This window comes from Aphelocoma coerulescens, chromosome 5 (genome assembly GCF_041296385.1).
Source record: "Aphelocoma coerulescens isolate FSJ_1873_10779 chromosome 5, UR_Acoe_1.0, whole genome shotgun sequence".
Lineage (NCBI taxonomy): Eukaryota > Metazoa > Chordata > Aves > Passeriformes > Corvidae > Aphelocoma > Aphelocoma coerulescens.
In genome coordinates, this window is record NC_091019.1 from 47,264,469 (window position 1) to 47,279,937 (window position 15,469).

At 41.8% G+C, this 15,469-nt stretch overlaps 2 protein-coding genes across 4 annotated transcripts in view; one reads left to right on the forward strand and one right to left on the reverse strand.

Moving 5' to 3' along the window:
- CEP128 (centrosomal protein 128) overlaps positions 1-4,703 on the reverse strand; it is a 112,761-nt gene extending 108,058 nt beyond the window's left edge. Inside the window, 5 exon segments of the mRNA XM_069018015.1 lie at positions 287-373; positions 1,788-1,945; positions 3,385-3,424; positions 4,553-4,681; positions 4,683-4,703. Of these exon segments, the coding sequence (XP_068874116.1) occupies positions 287-373; positions 1,788-1,945; positions 3,385-3,424; positions 4,553-4,681; positions 4,683-4,703 (435 nt within the window).
- A 6,672-nt stretch (positions 4,704-11,375) lies between these two features.
- TSHR (thyroid stimulating hormone receptor) overlaps positions 11,376-15,469 on the forward strand; it is a 58,812-nt gene continuing 54,718 nt past the window's right edge. For all 3 annotated transcript variants that reach the window (XM_069018016.1, XM_069018017.1, XM_069018019.1), the window contains exon 1: positions 11,376-11,612. In XM_069018016.1, the coding sequence (XP_068874117.1) occupies positions 11,443-11,612 (170 nt within the window). In that variant the 5' untranslated portion in view covers positions 11,376-11,442. The remainder of the gene's footprint in view (positions 11,613-15,469) is intronic.

Genomic DNA, 15,469 nt, shown 5'->3' on the forward strand with positions numbered 1-15,469 from the left:
CTAATAATCTATTTCAGGTACACATATTGTACTTGGCATAGCACCATAACATAATCTACTGGGTGCTTATAAACCAGAAAAGTAATGAAGCCTACAAAACCTGTCACGGTTTCATTATATAGCACATTACTACACTATGATTTAGATTGCTCAAATAAATATGAGAAGTTTCTGTTTACAGCTACTTGACTCCTTATATATTCTGTCCATTAATACCAAGTTTTCAGCTATGAATTCTACTAATGGAAAAGACCTAAGAAGTTAAGATAAACTGAAAGTTGCTCACAGTTGTTATTGCTTTGGTTTGTTCCTTGTTGTATTCTCTGTATTGTCCTAGCAAATGGTCAACATGTCTTAGATTTCTGTTGGTATCCTTAAATAAAAAAGTTTTAGAAAAAAAAAAAAAGTGAAAACAGAAATCTCCTCTAACCAAACATTACTGTTGTCTTTATCCTTCTTGATTTCTAAGATTAAATTGAAAATATAAGTGCTTTCTAAAGGGTCTACACATTCAAAATCCTATTCAAGTAATCAGAATCTGAAATGGTACAGCATGGCTAAAGGAAAGAAAATAAAGAAAAAGGAAAAAACAAAACCAAATGCTATCATTTCAGTACAACAGTAAGTCCTCAGTTTCAAATAAAAGGTTTTTTCAAGTTTCAGCCATTCTGTAGAAAAACCTTTTTAATCCAAAGATCTTAACATTATCTGCTTGTAGAACAGAATAGTGATCTGAGAAGTAACAAGTTTTTGAAGGAGAACACACTAGGTAAGGTCACTGCGTGAACATTCTCTGACCAGATAAGCAAGCAATTGGATCAGATGGCAGATCAGCTGAAAAGCAGTCCACAAAAAGCAGTTAGCTTAAAATCAGAATTTCAGAACAGCAGCTAGAAAGATGTTAGACAGAATCAGGAGAATACCAAAGAATCCCTTTTAAAAAACAGTCAGACTGTATTCTTATTAACTTATTATCTTTTTTTCCAGATTGATGTTTATTTTCGAGGTAAGAAGCTCTGAAGTTTAAATTTACCATTCTATATTGATTTTTCTCATATATTAAAAGGAAAAAAAAATATTTCTGGCCAAACAATAAATAATAAAACATACACCCACACACTCTAGGTATTCGGAACTGTCAGCTAGAGAAAAATGGGAATAAATTCTCAAGCATTAATGGTGTCAGGATAGCTCAATGTCTCCTCCCACTTGCAAAATAAATTCAGATATTCCCTCTGCACCTTCCACTGAAGAAGCAGGAATGAGATGAACACTTTTTCTTGCGCAGGTATGTGAATCTTACAGGTTTAGAAACAATGCTTCTCACCGTGCTTTTTCACATCTAGAAAATATTTGAAATGTAAGCTCTATCCCGAAGGAATTGACTGCCTACATATTTATCAGAAATTTGGAAACTTACACAGTACAAAGACAACCGAGACAAGGCTGAAACTTTCTCCTAGAAAATTTAATGCCTCTTGTGAGAAACTAAGTTGATTTGGCCTTATTCAGTTTCCTAACTTTATAAATAGTATTCCCCAACATGTCACTGTTTCTAACAACATTCTACTACTGTCTAAAATAACAGCTGTATAAAAGTCTAACAAGCCACACGCTTTCAGCTCAAAAGCAGTCTGATCAATTTCCCAAAACCCTTTTTGGTTTGCACAGAAAGCAATATTTCCCATCTGTACAGTACACTCCACAACTCTAGAAATGAAAATTTGACCCTGTGTTACAGAAATGCAGGCTCTATAAATTTTTTAAAACTGTATTTTGTAAACAACCTGCAAAGTGCTTGCTAAAGTATGGATCTTCTCTGTAACTTCTTCAGCACCATAAATCTGAGCTCTGCTGTGGGATGCTCTCAAAGGCCGCCTTCCTATCCGACCCGTAAGAAAGTTGTCTGAATCACTGGATGAATCTGCCATCAGTATCTTGAAGCCTAGGCAGGAAGACCAGAAAAATTAACTTATGTTAATTCCTGAGTGCAACTGAACAGTCTTGCACAATATTCCCAAAGCAACTTCACAGACTCAGATTACATGTACATTAGCCTTTCTAGTCTGAGTCAGCAGGATGTACTTTTGAAGCAGATCTTCCAGCCAATCCTCAATTATTACCTTTGTTCACACTATGAAGCAGTGTCAAGATGCAGGAGGCATCTTGCTCTTAGGAGCAAATTAAATCAAAATAGGCACTCTCATTGCTTCCAAGTGTTCAGTACTCATAAAATCATGGCCCAAAGCAAATTCTCCCCCCAAAACATACAGTGGAGACATCAATGCTTTATCAATCATCCTGGTCTGCAGAACCATTTTCCTCTACCTCCCACTACTCACTAAGCTGTATTCAGAATGGAGATTGCTAAGTCTCAAGGATGGCAAGAGAGAGGGAAAATAGGTCAACAATCATCAGACAGGGGAAATTATTAAAAACTACAGACAGCTATGCCTAGTACAGTAAAGTTACATAGTAATAGATTAAAATAACTCTCAAAAGGTAGATTAGATCAAAATTTTTTCTTAAATTATTATACACTGATATATACACCTTAAGGCAGATTGCCTTAAGGTCATGGAATGACTTGACGAAGAGAGACTGGCAAACTCTTGAACGCCCTGTAGTCAACAAAAATAAAGTCACAGTAAAGATGTCATTCTTCCAGCTCTAAGAGCTGAAATTTCAAAAAGGAACCATGGATGGATTCAAATCTTATCTTGTATTTTATATGCAGGCAATTTGATATTTTTCCAGATCCTTGTATTTAATTTTTAAAAGGTTGCAAATTTGTGTCCCCCAGACTTGGATAGAAACCTATCCAATAGGAAAGGAGAGCAAATCAATGTGCTCAATCTGTGCTCAAGTACATCAGTATTCCTTATATTTTCTGACTGGTGAATTTATCTCATCTTTCCTCTTCTTATCTCACCTCACTAAAGCACATTTTTACTAACACTATCAGAATTCGTTATTCCAGTGCCTCACTCTAGTCAGCTGCAATGAAGTCTAATGAGACTGAAAAAGCACTGTGAAACAGGAAATATGGGATATTTTCAAAGACAAAGAAAAGTAAAATAAATAAAACACTGGTAGAAATAATAACATGGAATAATATTGGTTTTTACTGTAATTTGGTAAAAAAAAAAAAATCAACAAAATCCAAAAAACAAGCAGGCCCAACTATAAGAGCCCGCAAACACTGGGGAAAAAAAGGGAAATAAAGATTTACAGCAGGAAAGATTAATGGGTTTATTTTCAGCTGTCCAAAAATAGGCTCATTAAAATATTTATTAGCCAAAGCACAAAAGAAAGGTCAGTAATCAAGGTAAATGTAAAAGAAAGCAGTAGAAAAGGAGAACATTTTGTCTGAAGAAAACTTACAATTTATGGTTAAGCATTCCTCTCTGTTCTCATGAGCAACCTAAAAGGAACCATAAGTACTTTTAAGGTGACGAAGTTGTTTCATATATAGCGACATCCTCATTTTTAAAGGAACTGTGCAAGTTTCACTTTAGATTAAAAAAAATAAAAATCATAAAGTAAAAATGTTCCGTATGCACATTTGCCCATCAATTGAAACAAAAAATAAAGCTTATCACTTTTCCCAAAAAGCTACACTAATTTCAGCACATGATCATATTACCTACTTGACAATGAGAATCATTCAACTCTTACTGGTTTTTAGTTCTACCCAAACAGATCATAACCTTTGTTGAACTGATGAAAAGCATCAATACTCAATATTTTCCTTTCCTGTAGAAAAGAGAGCATTTCAGCTTCACTGAGGACTCTCTTGTTAAGAGATCTGCAAGGTAAGAAGTAGAGCCGACAATCTGAACGTCAAGTTCTCCAGCTCAAGTAAAAAAAAGATAAAGTCAGTGTACACAACCTGATTATTCCTCGACTGTTTTATTTGTTCAGCTCCACATAGACTAATCTATCACTAGGTAACTAACTTAGTGTTAAAGGTATGGTTGAAGCCTTACAACTAAGACTGAGCACGACAGAAAAAAAAAAAAAAAAGTATAGCCATTCCAGAAAGGAACAAAAAGACACCTGAAAGGCCCTTTCCTTCAGTGCTTGTATTTGATCCCGGAAAAAGCCAGGAAGGTGATCCTGTATGATGACATTTCATCATCGTGCCTTCAGGGATCAGTACCACATTTTACTGTCAATTTTGCACACCGTGCTCCCAGCACTCTTCGGCAGCACGACACAGAAAACGGTTCCTTCACACTGCTCATACACAACGCCCTCTGCAAACCCTCCTGCCGCCGGGCACGCAGGGAACTTCACTAACAGCCGACTCCGAGAGTCTCCTGGTTCTTTGGCCCAGACAGGGCCGTGGAACCCGAAAGGGCGCCGGGCGCGCCGCCGGCCGGGCCTCCGGACTGTCCCGAGGCACCCCGCGGCCGCCGCGCCCCGCGCCTCCCGCCGCCGCTCCCATCCGCGCCCGCCCTCCCGCGGTGCTCCGAAGCCAGACAACCGCCTCCCGCACACCGCCCTGGCCGCGGCCCCGGCTCTCCCTTCCCGCACTCCCAGCCCTCACCGCACAGCGCTCCGAGGCGAGGCCGCCCCGTACCCGGGCACCTTCCGCCCGCCTCACCTCGCCGCTATGGCAACTTGAACTAGCCGCCCTGCCGCCAGCCGCCGGTGCCGCGGACCGGGCACCGGGCCCCCCGCAGCGCTCCATGGGACATGGAGTCCACAAGCGGCGAGCCCGCCATAGGAAAGGCAGCGTGCGGGACTTCAGCTCCCGAGAGGCTTTGCGGTAGCAGCGCGGCGGCAGCGCGGAGAGGGACGGGCAGGGCCCGCCTTGCGGGGAGACCGCTGGGCCTGCGCGGGGCGCCGGCGGGAGGTTCCGCAAGAGCCCTGGTGTTTATGATAAAGTTGTTTTGTGACACGCTAAATTTTTACAAAATACACATTGGTGTTTACAAACATGTCAGCTAAACGACTGCGAAGAGCAGAAACAAAAGCTGTTGCCCTGATAAAGCAGACGAGTCTGTTCCGCTTCCGAGCAGACGGCTGGTACGCTGGAAAAAGGCGTGTGAGCTACGGAGAGCAACTGTTCCTTATAAGGAGGCATCTCCCTTCCTGTTTCTTGACTTTTCCTTGTTTCCTTAAGCCACGCAGCTCCCTGTTGTGTCCATTACCCTTGTGTGCAGTAAAAACGACCAAATATTACACACTGCTACCCTGACTGGCCTTGAAGAGAGAAAAGTTTTTCATGGCTTTTTCATGAAATAAAGCAAAAGGAAAAGCACAAGAATTCCTCAATGTCCCGTAGCCATAAAACTCAAAAACTACCTTGAAATAGAAGACTTTTTTTTTTTTATATGGACGTGAATTGTCAAGAACCTAGAAAAAATATTTCATATAGCTGTTCAAACACTTGATGCTGTGTCAAAGCAGTGTGTCTAATGCATTTTGTTCTGACAGGCCAGAAACTATTTGTGATACTGAAATAGAAACAGGTAGGAATTGGCATATCTTCCAAGTGTCTAGTATGGCAAAACATGTTGGTTAGTCAGAAAAAAAAACCCCACCAAGTCTTTTAATCGACTCTTTACTGATTTATTTTCCTGGTTTAAATATTCCCTCATGCAGATACTCCAAGATGTGGTTGTTGATATCTGGTGATCTATATGGAACACCAATTAGACCTAATTGCTTCTTTGCTAGAACCCATTGTGGTTTATCTGATTTGTGTATAAACCACATAAGCAGTGCAAGGTTAACTGACAAACCACATCAGATCTGGCAGATGATAATAATGTTATTTTTTTCAGAAAGCACCATAAAACAATGGAATTTGGAGCCTTGCAGTGCTTAAGATATGTACTAAGTGAGAAACCGTGGCTGTCACTAGAGGGAGTGCCTGTAAAAGTGGAAAAATATGCTCGTCAATTTTTGCTGTGTTTAAATTAATAGGGACATGCGGGGATCGTAGAAAAAGCACCAGAAAAAATGATCTGCAACATACTGTGATTTAAAAGTGATTTTCTTTCCTATTTGTTTATTCAAATCAGAGCAGAGGACAATTTAATTTATAAAAATTACTTAATTTCTCTAGCCTCAGGGCATACAGGATTTTGCATGTCTGTTCTTAGGATCATATTTATAATTGTGCATGTACACTGGTTGGTGATACTTTTAACACATTAACTGGTTTTAGTATATAAAAGAGGAACATTTATTAATAGTCTACAGGGTTGAAAAGTTGCCAGTCACTCTAAGCTGCTAGATGCAATCGCTTTTCAAAACTGATGTGGTCAGAACTATTGATTATTGTTCTTTTTTACAGCTTAAAATGCTTGCAGTCTTGACTAAGCTAAGCAACTGTGTTCTATCATTCCTTCAATACAGGTCACGTTTCTAAACCTCCCATTTTCCTTACTATCCTGTGAATAATCTTGTTTGTCTACTTCTTGATGATAAAGTATTCCAGACAACTCTATAAATGCAAAGTAAACTGGAATAATTGCAGCATATTCCCCTATTTCTGCCAGGCAGGGTGTATCTTATTGCATCTTATTGCATTGCTACCTGTGTTTTTCTATTCAGAATTTACATTCTGATCTAGAGTTCAGAGACCTCCCTAGCCTGGGGTTATCTGTAGACTTATAAATATACTCTTAGTGCCCCCATCACTGGGCCTATTCTTGAAAAAGTTGAACAGAAGGACCAGGAACTGTCTAGAAGAAGACAGAGCATGGCAATGCAAGGCCAGCAGCTCCCTCAGGGCCAGCACCAGGAGCCACAGGGTATCCTCCTAGAGCAGCAGACAGGGCCTGGCAGCCGATTCTATCCCACCAGCCCTGCCAGGGTCTGGTCAGCTGGTGGCTTTTGGAGCAGCCACAACCCCAGGTACTGTCACCTCCTGAGGGAATTGGGACAGGCTAAGGCAGGGCCAGGGTGGCAGCCATGGCCAGGCAGGACAGTTGGAGACCAGCCCCAGTGTGGTGGTGCTGGGGCAGGGACTGATAGCCCTGGAGGCTGACACGGTCCTGGGCTTTGTGCAGGCTGGGGGAAGGTCCTAGTGGAGGCCAGGGGAGTCAGGTCCATCAGTGCTCTCAGCTCTTACAGGCTGCTCTAGGGAAGGACTGCAGGCTGTGAGCCAGGTGTGGCCACAGCACAGAGAGTGACACAGTCCTGCAGCATCTCAGCAGGACTGGGTCAGTGATATTGACAGTCACAGCAAGGCAAGGAATGAAAACAGATCCAGGATCCATATAGGAGGAGCAAGAGACACCTGGAGACAAGACTACAGTGTAGGTCCAAGGTCTATCAAGGAGACAGGACTGGAGAGAAGACCAGAGACAATGCTACCTTTCACATCGGTCCCCAGGAAATGCAGGAAAATGAGTCAGCAAGACAGGGCTGCAGGAATCAGGCTGGGAATGAATTCAGTGTTTAAATATCTCAGTCCTGAGCTGACCCAGAGCTGTCACAGAGGGTACATAGTGCTGGGGTGGGCAGGTTGGCCAGGACAGAGCCCTGACAGAGGGAAACAACTGAATGTTGATTGCAGACTTGTAACCAGCAAATTCCTTAAACATGCTAGAAACTACAATGCAAACATCATCTTGCTTTTCCAAGCGAAGCCAGTGCCCATGGAAACACCGTGTGGTTAGCAACAGTCATTTTTCTCCCTGAACTCTGTTGATGTTCCTGGTTCAGAATGTGCAAGCCAAGTCTTGAAGCACAGGAGGTGTATCCAGACCTGGAGCTCTTCCCAGGCTGAAGTTACATGTTCTGTCCTGTTTCCTTCAAGGCTATCAGGCCTTCAGCAACAGGAGTCCCTTGCTTCTCTCATTTATTGTTCAAGCCCAGAAACCATATATTAAGCAGTTCTTATTTATTTTAGAATCTGTTCCAAACATCTTTGTGTCAGCCTTTCCATTTCTTTGGTATACAATCTTTCATAGTTTCCATTTTGATCCCTTAGAAATAGCTGGGAGGATACTTTTCCTTCCATTAATTCTTTCTGGACTATCACCACTGCCACAGAGCCATTGGCATGCCAAAGCTTCTGATGCCAGTATGTATGTGCATGCTCTTTTTCCCTATTAAATGAAAGATAATTCAAAATACTTTGCTCTCAGTGAAAGAGCAATGAAGCAAATTACCCTTTTTCTTATTTAAGAGTCTGAAACACAATTATGATGGAGTAGTTAATGCAGGTTACCCTATTAGTAAAGGTAAGTATGCCAGATGAGTGAGTAGGATTTGGTTTATGATGTGAATGACACAAATCTTGGAACTACTTATCTTCCCACCAGTAAAAGGATTTCTCCTTTACTTTGTCCACACACAGTGATACATGAAAAGTAACTCTGAAGTTGGAATAAAAGTGGGAAAGGGGCAGGCTGCCAGAGAGTACACAAAAGATATTGCAACAAATCTCTCCAGCAGTACTGTAATTAGAGATGTATCTCCCATCTCTGGTCTTTTCTGGCAAATGGGGTCATGTTGTGAGAAGTAGGAACTCCTCTGTTGTGCTCAGAGTCATACTAAGTCATCAAAATTGGTTGTGAGAAAACAGAGATTAAGCTGGAAGAGAATTTTATGCTGCTTGAAGCTGACAAATTGCCTCTGGACAGTGCCAGGCAATATTGTTTGCTGGATGAAACAACTATAACTTGTACCCACCACACCTGGAAATCAGGTGTAGAATTGGCTCATGACAGCTGAGAGATAGGTCCAACAGACAACAGAAATTCCTTTGATGATACATTTGTTTTGCGAGATGGTTTTGTATGCTTTGTGTCAGCCTGTGTCAACGAATATTTCTTTGCCAAAGCCAGAAGGAGCAGAGATTTTAATTTCTTATTTCTAATATGGTATACAGTATCCCTGGGACAAGCTGTTACTTTGGCAGTAAGAAGCAGAAAACTAGATGAGAATGTTGATATCCTGGAAAACCCTATAGGCAGGTATAGGGCTGCATGATTTTTTGTAACATGTAACACATTAAGTGAAGTTCATTAAGTGGCCGATTATTCCCATTGGATAGAGGATCCAAGGCAAGCCTAACTACACTAAACTTTTATGTTTGTTTGGTCTCTGATATATTTGCATTTGATTTTTAAAAATTATGGCCATGGAAACCACAACAGCATGAGAAGAAAAAAGAAGGCAAGTCCCGCAGATCCTGGCAAAAGCCTCCCTGCAGTACAGGTGGGCACTGAGGTGATGTTTCCAGATCTGGGAAAGATCAGTGGCATTGAATAGGGCACACAGTAAAAGGAACCCTGAGCTTGCACTGCTACCCCATTCTTGTGATTTGCCCTCAGAGATCAGTAAGACTTCAAAGTATTATGAAATAATACAGTTGTGTCCCACAACTGATATAATAGGTGGATGAGGATTTTTATCTTGTCTATGGTTCCCAAAACAGGAAGACAGGCTATGCCTCATGAATGCCAGGCAATATTACCCTGAGTGTGTTGGACAGCAATATAAGTTTTGCAGATTGTAACAACTGTGGTAATGTTGTACTTGCTGACTCTCAGTTACTATGCCAAACAGGATATGGCGCATCTAGCTTCCAAAGAGGACACAACGGGTGGCACAGGACCAGTTGGGGCAGCAGCACAGAATTAGGTGTGTTTCCACTTTCAGACCTGTACTGCTTTGTGGCTTTCTTCTTCATGAAATGTGTCATTAGCTCTTGGCTGGGAAAGAACATGATCCCACTGCTGAGAGATGGCAACCTTGAAAACCTTGGTAGCAGCCTGGAGCAAGCCAGGCTAATGCCATAGCGGAATCTGCTCCCTTAGCACTGACCAAAGTGGTGAACAGTTACAGAGCTCCATGTCTGACTTGGCAAGACTGAGTCCCACCTTTTGTCTCATCTGTGCCTCTGTGGAGTGTGTATCTCTCTTGTTCATTTGTCTTGAAATTCAGTGATCTGCCTGTGGCTTTGTTGTTATTTAGTCAGGATGGTACAGACACCAAAAATGGTGATGGATGGTGGCTCTTAGGGCTGCAAGTGAGTTACAGATGTGAGCAGTGTGTCAGAAGGACATGACTAAACAGGACATAGGACAGCCAGTGTTCCTAAAGGAATTCATGCAATGCAGTGTGAAGTTGTCTAGGACACTGTTGTGGGTGCTTCAGCTTGTCCCCTCTCTGGGACACCCCTAAGGATACCCCATCCTAAACAGGATAAGTGTAACTGATGGGATCCCTCACGTACACAAGATCTAACTGCTTAACATAAGCTCTTGAGATCAGGATTTATGTTATATTTCTTTATGGGCACAGTATCATTTGCTTACCTTTAAAAGATGCAGTAAAGGGATTCATTACATTTAGGAAACACATACTGGTCAGCTGACTTAAAGTACTTTTAAAGAGTTATATCAAAATAGTATCTGATGTGTTGTACTCAAAACATTGGAATAACTCTAACGTAGCTGGAGGGGAACTATTTATCCAAGAATATTGTAGTCTAATTTACACTGTGCATTAAGGTGACCATAATTCCACTTCATTTCTGTCAAGGTTAGATTTTTCCCCCCATTTTTTTTTTCTTTGGTGAATGGATTTTATCTTTTCTGATAATGTGGAAAATGCTACTCTGTCCTCTTTTGCTCCGTCCTGTCATTTTCAAAATCATTAATTTTAAATTTTCAGTGTTTTTTTAACTGCTTTACATTTTAGCACGTATCTAACTTGTAGTCAGTGAATTTTTGCTTGTTGTAGAGGTCTGCTTTAACTTCACTGCTTTCATAGGTGAGTTAGTATGGCTCTTACTCAACCTCTTTCCTTCTGTTCCTTTCTGCAAAGATGCCAGGAGGAATGGTCGGGATCCGACGTTTCGCCGCTGCCTTTGAAAACGGCTCGACGGGCCGGTCCCGCTGCCGGCGCGAGTCTCGCCCCGGCAGAGCAGGGCAGGGCTGGGCTGGGCTGGGCTGGGCTGGGCTGGGCTGGGTAGGGCAGAGAGCCCGCTGTCCCCGCGCAGTCCCGGCCGCCCGCGGCAGGCGGCCCCGGCGCCCCAAGGCTGTGCTGGATCCGCCGGCTGCGGACGAAGCGCGGGGAGCGGCAGGGTCCCGGGACACGGCGCGGCGCTGCCGCGGTGAGAGCCGGGGGACGGGCGCTGCCGGGGGCGGGCCCCGGGGGACCCTGCGGGAGGGGTGCGGAGGAGCAGGGGGCCGGGTCCTTGTGGGGCGGCAGCGGCGGGGAAGGATGGCCGGCGAGGTGGGCGCGGGGCCGGGGCAAGGAGAGGGACCCTGCCCGATGGCGAGGGCGCGCAGGGCTTGCTGAGATCTTTCCTGACCCCGCTTAGGGAGGAGGCGGCGTTGTCCAACACAGGTGCCGCCTTTCCCCGGCAGCTTGTCCCGGCGGGGCAGCGTTGTCTGCCCCTGCAGCTCTGGAGTCTCCTCGTCCCCTCGGAGAAGCGAGGGGCAGAGCGGGAGCGGACGGCGAAAGATGCTGTGCGTCACGGTAGCCTTTCACTTGCTGCTGGTGCTGGTGCTGTGCAGCCAGGGCATAGAGCGGTGTCCTTCAGCCTTCTGCGAGTGCTCCGACTGGGAGGACTACAAAATCACTTGCAGGGACATCCACTTCATTCCCAGCCTTCCGGAGGACACTCAGACCGTGTGAGTACATTGCGATGGTTTAGGGAAGCAAAGTTGTCATACTTTGCAAGAAGGAGATGCTCTGAGCTAATGTCCTGTGAGATGAGGAAGTGGCGAGAGTGGAGAAGTGCTGCAGATTACCTGGGCGGTACAGGATAGCGGGAACCGCAGTGTGCACACTCTGCGTGTGGCTGGAGGAGGTAGGAAAACGGCACTCTCAAACCTTAAAAAGCTGTGAAGAGACGGTTGTTCATTGGATCTTAAGAGTTCTGTGTAAAATACTGGAAAATTAGTAACTGGGCTGTTTGTGGGCAAAGTGAGCACTAGCTGGATTCTGTGCGGCAAGTGCTTAGCGGGTGAGGGGAAGGAAGGGTAGATCAAACAAGTTTTGTGATTAGAAACTGATAGGGATTGGATGTGTCACCTCACAGAGTTCCACGAAATCCTCTGTGCATTTTCAGCTTCTTTGTTAAAGCTGGAAAAAATAAATAGAATCCATGAGAATTGAGAATCCAAGTATTCTCTCTGGGAGATGGAGTACTTCAGATGAAAGTGTGGAGTATGGGATAAAGCAGCAAAGTGATAGAGTAATTCAGGTACCTAAGCCGAAGTGTTTGGTCCATTACAGGCACTGTAGAAGATCTTGTCTGAGTTCCTGCTGCCAGTCCAGATGAGCATCTTATGTCATATCTGTCAGTTAAATACTATAGTGCGACTGAAACGGCACCTGTTAGTTAGTTAAAAATGAGCAGATAAATCACTCCTGGCTTTTACTTTGTTTCTTGAGTTACAAAATGTTTCTAGTCTCTGTGGGAAGATTCTTTTGTAAATATAGGTTACTTTCTGATAAAGTAAATGAAGTCAAACTCAGTTGATTTAATTGCAAGATAAAGTAACAGATTGATTGGTTTATGTCTTGATAATGATTCTCAGGACTTTATTTTAAAATACAAACCATTAAGTTACTTGAACTTATTTGAATGCTGCTCAGATTTTTTAACAATGAAAGTAAAAGCTTAAATTGATCACTTGCCTAGAAAGAAAGAAAAAAAATATTTATGTTATTTCCATTATTTTTGCTTGCGTTATTTTTTTTGATGGTTAGACTGCAATATTTCAGTTAATAAGATTCTAAATTATAGAAGTTTCTTTGGTTATTATACTTTTATATATACAGTTTATTTAGGTTGAAATTGCAGTGATGTTACTATAGTATGTTCTATGAAATCTACCAAGTAGTATGTTCTTTGAAATCTACCATGACAGATTAGAAAATACAGGAGTTTCAGTTTATAGAAGCAAATGCCTTTGTACAGACATTTAAAATAGTTAATAGAAACAATGAGATCACATAATGAAATTTGATACTTTCCTTGAAACATGCTGGTTTGATGGCTGAGAGGTACCTCTCTACATACAGCTCCAGAAATAAAGCACTCTGGCCACTAGAATTCTAGTGTTTTAAATATATGTAATAATGGGGGCTATAAAATAATAAGCCCTTGTTTTGAAAAGACAAAAACACCCAGTGAAGATCTTATTTCCATGGGAGAAATAATTAACAAAAACAAATGAAAAATATTTTTCTGTTTATTTTGGGTGAAATTTAATCATGTGCACCAACTAGAGTGACCATTGCAAACTTCTCAAGACAGGTACTCCCTACTGTATCAAGAAAATATTCCAGGTAATGACAATTGTGATTTTATAGTGTATGGCAGAAGCAGTAGAACATGCACTGCAATAGTCTTTTATTTGAAAGCAAATGGGAAAATTATCTGAGGAAATAAGGAAACAGAGCTCTTTTCACACACGAACCCCTCCAAACAAACAAACAAACAAAATACAACCTAATCAACCAAACAACAGCAACAAAACAGCAAAAAAAAACCCTCTTTTTAACTTCAGTTTGAAGTTTCCTCTCTGGGTGAAGTGTGTTCATTTTTCTTCTGTTCTCTTACTTGAATTGCTGAAGTCTGGTGGACCGTAGCTAGTTCTGTAGTCCCTTGCTCTCTGTAAATGTCTTAATACTTCTTTCCCTCCATATGTTAAATGGGAGCCATAGCAGTTACTTATATGTGTTTGCTGCTTCAGTTTGTGTTGGGGAAGATGAAACAGGAAAGCCTTATAAATATGATTGCCTAACAAAAGATTTTGGGAATATGAAAACTGTGAGCGACATCGAAATGAAGGCCATCTTTGAGATATAGAGTCTTAGTTACTGAACAACTAGAAAACAATGGTATAGCCGGCTGAAGGTAATCCCCTCTTGATTGAACAATACCCTCTGCTTGCAGACAGGTCCAAGGGTCAGAGCAGACCCTACTAGCTCAGCAGAAGGGGTCCAAGGAGTAGTTTTTAGAAGTTAAAATGTAACACTCTATGGTAATGTAAGAACTCTTATAGGCTGTATGTAAATGCTATAGGATTTGTACCTTGTATTAGATTGGCTACTGAGAATTAGAATATTCACTACAGAAGATGATTTATTGTATTGTAACAAGGACCTCGCTCTCTTAACTTCTGCTCTTAGTAACGCTCTTAGTAACTCTTCTTAATTCAGCTCTCCTCTTAATTCATCTCTCTTGCTCTTTACTCTCTTAGCTCTTAGCCTCTTGCTCTTGATTCATCTCTCTCTCTCCTACACCTTGGGCCTGCTTGGAGCTGCAGCTGGCAGCTCTAAGCAGTGCCTCTGTACCCACGCCCTCTGCAATAAACTGCATGCTCCAAAGACCTGCTTATAGAGATCTCTCGCCTCCATCCGTCCATCTCCAGCCGGGCCCAACCGAACCCACACCCTCATCACCATCATCTCGCCTTCAGTTTCGACAAGTTTGCAGTTCTGAGTGTTTTCAGATGCTTCAGACTGGATTATTTGCACATGGCAGATAAAATAACACACAGAGTTTTTGTGAGAAATTGGGAAGCGTGTTACCCTCATTCCATCATGTTTTCATCCTTTTGCCGTATAATAGGCAATAGTTCTGAATCAAAGACAAAAGATTCCAAAATAATTGAAGTTTCTGTTAAGAACAAATGAACACTTCTTTGAGATGAAATATGTAGCTGTACACATCTGCACATTTTATGTTGAAACCCTCTACAATTTTCCCTAAATCCAGCAAGTTTGTTACTTTAGGCAAAGTAATTCTGCTTCTTGGTGGTAACATGTGAACCTCAAGATTGCCAGTTTAAAAACTTTTTTGTGTGGCTATTCAGTTTTGTAGGGTTTGTAGGACTAAGAGACTGGTGAGTCTAAGAACACTTTGCCAGCTTTTGGAGATGATGAGCTCTTTTCAGTGCACAGGATCTTGAAACTCCAATTAAAGTTTCACTCTGATTATTCAATCAGGACTGTTCTCATTTCTCTACTCTACTTTAAGACAATGGGACAAACCTTTATTTAAGAAATGCTTATAAGAAATTCCAATAAATGTTTATTTCTAACTATTTTAGTAGAAAAGTGACATGAACTTAAGCCAGAGAAGTGTGTTTATTTTAAACTGTTTGTAATGTATTTATCCAAATATAGTTAATGCAGGTGCTTATCCAGAATGCCTGAATGCGTAGAATTAATCTTGGAGATGTCCTTTTTTCAACAGAAGATTTTTTTTTTTAGCTTCTTTTCTGGGAAATTAACAAGAGAAGTAGAAAGAAAAAGGTTGTGTATATTATAGGTAATTCTTGTCTTGTTGCCTGAAGTTAAGGATTATATAATCCTTATATAATATATACACATACCATACTTTGGCAGGGAAGCCATTCCAAGTGGTATGCAAATTCAGTAGTAAAAATATGGAATAACTTATCAATTATTTTGTCATATCTATATTTTTATGCCTCTCTCTGAATAGCTGACACCCTGACTTGGTCTATTG